Raw genomic sequence first — 3,378 nt, 5'->3', positions numbered from 1 at the left:
TGGGAGGCGATGAGAAGGAGGAAGAAGAGGCAAAGGGTAATGTTGCTGCTCAGCAGAGATACTAGTGCTGCTGCTGGTGGTCGGGGGAGGTGCTGATGACCGCTGTTGCCACTATNGCTGATGAATTTGCAGAAGATGATGATGAGGATGAGGGTGATGACCAGGGACTGATGATGGAGGGGAAGAGGGAAGAGTTGTGAGATGAAGATGTGGATGATCTGAGACACTGATCACCCTCCGTGTGACAGAATACCAGCGATGATGATGTGGATGATAATGATGTTGATGAAGGTAGCTGGTGTGGTAGTGATGACAATTCTGGCGATGATCTCCTAACGATCTCCCCCTCCCGAAGATGACGATGACCACCACTTCTTCGGTGGCTCCTCATGAGCAGCCCTCCTGGCAGTGGACCCATGATGAAAATGGAGGATTCAAAATTGTGATGCACTTGTCTGCACAATGGTGCACCTCACAATTTGTTGTGCCTATGCACACACCGACCAAACACCGCTGAACCGTATTCCCCGCACACACGCACCAGAGAGAACGAAAGAGAGTGCACACAAGTGCTGGGCGATTCCACCGAGTGCTGGTGCACAGAGTGCACTGGCTGGCTAGCTGAGGCGAAAGGCCAAAGGAAGGAGAGGACGTGAAGAACGGGGGCAAATTGAATCGCCAGCGAGATGGACACAGGCAGGCACAGAGGAATTGGTTAGCAGTAGAGGAAGGGGGCAAACTAACGATGATGATGATGATGATCACAAAACAAGAGAGTGAACAGCGAACTGATGCTGGTCACACTATCGGCGGTGATGGTGGTGGTTGCCCAGAGGCGCCGATGTTGATGATGTTGTTGTTGTTATCGTCTTCGTCTTCGCTGAGGCAGTCGTTGCCGAGTTGAGGCGGCAGTGAAGAAGTGATGATGCCGATGATGATTGAAAACACACAAACCGGCACTTTGCACCGGGGCTGAGAGATGCTGCAGAATACAACAACACACAGACGGCAACCTCCGATTGGCGCCCAACGATTCGGCTGCAAAGCTTTTTTGTTTAGCAGCGGCGGCGGCAGTCGTCTGTTGTGGGCACACTGGGCGAAGTGCGAGGAGACACTGCTGCGAGACGAGAGGAGGCACACAAAGGCGAGTTCACTTCTGTTGCCAATGTCTCCTTCTCTCCAGGCAGTTCTCTTTCTCCTCCTGTGGTGGTGGTGGTGGTGGTGGTAGCAGCTGTGGTCGGTCGGTCGGGGGAATGCTCGCACACAGGCGGAGAGAAAGTTCAGTGCCAGAGCCGCTGACTACGATGATGATGGGCAGATCGGCGACGACGACCATAATCATCAGCGGTGGTGGTGGTGGTGGTAGTGGTAGAGGCTCATGCGGTCGTCGCCGCCATATCAGTGGCCAGAGCAGTGGTGGTGGTGGTGGACGCGTGCGCGTCCACCGCAGCTATCTGGCCACTGATACGCTCCTTCAGGCCCAGCCTGCAAGAGAGAGAGAGAGAGAGAGAGAGAGAAAGAGCACGTCCACACTCTTGGGCGCTTCCGGGGCCTAGGCTAGGGCCTAAGGCTGCGCGCGGGAACTTTGAGTGTCAGTCTTTGAGTGTCAGTGTTTACTTTGCCATCAGGTCTTGACCTGCTTCTCTGGGTCCGGGGAATGGGGAGACAGAGATGCACACTCTACTTCTAAACAGCTTTCTACTTGGGACTAAGGTATTCAGTAGACGGGCGACGTGTAGAGGGTAATGTGGCGGACCAGCGTCTGTATGGCCACCCCGATCTGCAGGTGGACGCGCACCAGCTCCGCCTTCAGCCCCTCTCGGGCCTTCTTCGCCTCCAGCAGCGGCGAGGAGTCGGTCATCCGCAGCGAGTACTCCTCCAGCGCCTGCTTCGTCGCCCGGTCCTCCTCTCCCAGCTCCGCCAGCCGAGCGGCCTTCTCCGCCGTCTCGCCGTGGACGGCCTGGAAGGCGGCTCGGAGCCGTTCCGCGCGCTCCCGCACCGTCGCCCACTCGGCGAGGATGGTGGCGCAGTTGGAGCGCAGGTAGGCTGGGGGGAAATGGTTTAGGTTGTTGGGTTTATTAAAGCCTAAAAACTACTCACCCTCCTTGGCGTCAATCTTCTCCAGTGCCGCCCGTATCTCCCCGCTGAGGGCGCCCACCAGCGCCGCCGTCTGCCCGTAGACGCCCTTGATGGTGGCGTTCTGGGCGGTGGCGGCGGCGTAGTGCAGCCGCCACTCGGTGTCAATGCTGCTGGAGCCGTTCATACCAGCTCGACCGCCCCCGAGCATACTCTGCCCCAGCAGGCGGGCGTTCAGCTGCGGCAGAATGCGCTCCAGCTCCAGCTTCCACTCGGTGAGGTCGGTGCTGGCGGTGATCATCGCCAGCTTCTTCTCGTTCTCTGCCTGCTGTCCAAAGGGGTCGTCGTCCCAGCCGTCGTCTTCACCGGCGACAAACATTCCATCGGGGCCCATCATCTCCTCGTCGATGATGTAGTCGGCGAACTCCTCCTCCAGCTCGATCTCGTCGTCCTCGATGTCGTTGTCGAGCTCATCTTCTCCCCCTTCTTCATCGCCTCCGTCCACCGGGCTTCCGTCGGCGTTGAGGAAGCGGACGGTGACCAGGTTCGAAGAGCCACGTTCAGTCGCAGTTGGCAGCTCCTTCAGGCAGACCTTGTCGACGAGGCGGCCTAGCAGGCCGATCACCTCGCCGCCAAAGCCGGCCTTAAACTTCGCTCGGGCGTTGGCAAAGGCCGAGATGTCCACGTGAGCGCCGGCCGCATTCAGAATGCGATCAATCGTCAGGTTCGGGTCGTCGAAGCTGTCCACCTTGAAGTCGGCCCGTTCGTTTAGACGATTCAGCAGAAACGAGGCAAGGCAGGTGAAGGCGAAGAACTGCTGCCCTCCTGCCCCCTGGCTCCCACCTGGCCGGCAGAAGTAGTACCGATTGATGGGCGGACACTTGTAGGCGCTGACGAAGGCCTTGCTGTAGTCGAGGGCGAGGAGCTTCGCCTGCAGCTCGGCCATCGCCTGGTAGGTGGCCACAAAGTCGAGGCTGCCGCCGTCATCAGTTGAGGAGGAGGAGTCAGTGGTTAGCTTGCTGATGGCGCTCATGATCGCTGCTTGAAGACGATAGTTTTGAAAGTTTTGAAGATGGAAGGGCTTCAAAAGGGTAGTGTGGATTTGTTGACGCAACAAAATAGAACTCCGCCGTTTCCAAGGCAACCGAAGCGAAATCGAAGCAAAGTCGCACTTTCACTGAACTGATCCAGCTAAAGTCGGCAATGATTATGGTGATTTTTTATCTTCGCAAAAGAAGGGGCGATAATTTGTTGCCCTCTAACTCTTGATGGACATTATCTTCATCAAACGAAAAAAATCTT

At 57.1% G+C, this 3,378-nt stretch overlaps 1 protein-coding gene across 1 annotated transcript; it reads right to left on the bottom strand.

Annotated features, from left to right (window-relative positions):
- Window positions 1-2,092: 2,092 nt before the first annotated feature.
- On the bottom strand, window positions 2,093-3,109 carry LOC108354413 (intraflagellar transport protein che-13-like). Its single transcript, XM_017605604.1, has one exon. It carries the CDS (start codon window positions 3,107-3,109, stop codon window positions 2,093-2,095), a length of 1,017 nt encoding a protein of 338 aa, XP_017461093.1.
- Window positions 3,110-3,378: the final 269 nt, after the last annotated feature.

The sequence above is a fragment of the Rhagoletis zephyria genome, unplaced genomic scaffold (genome assembly GCF_001687245.7).
Source record: "Rhagoletis zephyria isolate East Lansing unplaced genomic scaffold, Rhagoletis_zephyria_1.1 Rzeph_scaffold_35744, whole genome shotgun sequence".
Taxonomy (NCBI): Eukaryota; Metazoa; Arthropoda; class Insecta; order Diptera; family Tephritidae; genus Rhagoletis; species Rhagoletis zephyria.
Note: the sequence above shows the minus strand (reverse complement) of the source record. Positions and strands in the feature narration are given on the sequence as shown.

Coding starts and splice junctions, on each gene's coding strand:
- LOC108354413 (XM_017605604.1), bottom strand. CDS start 3,109: ATGAGCGCCATCAGCAAGCTAACCACTGACTCCTCCTCCTCAACTGAT.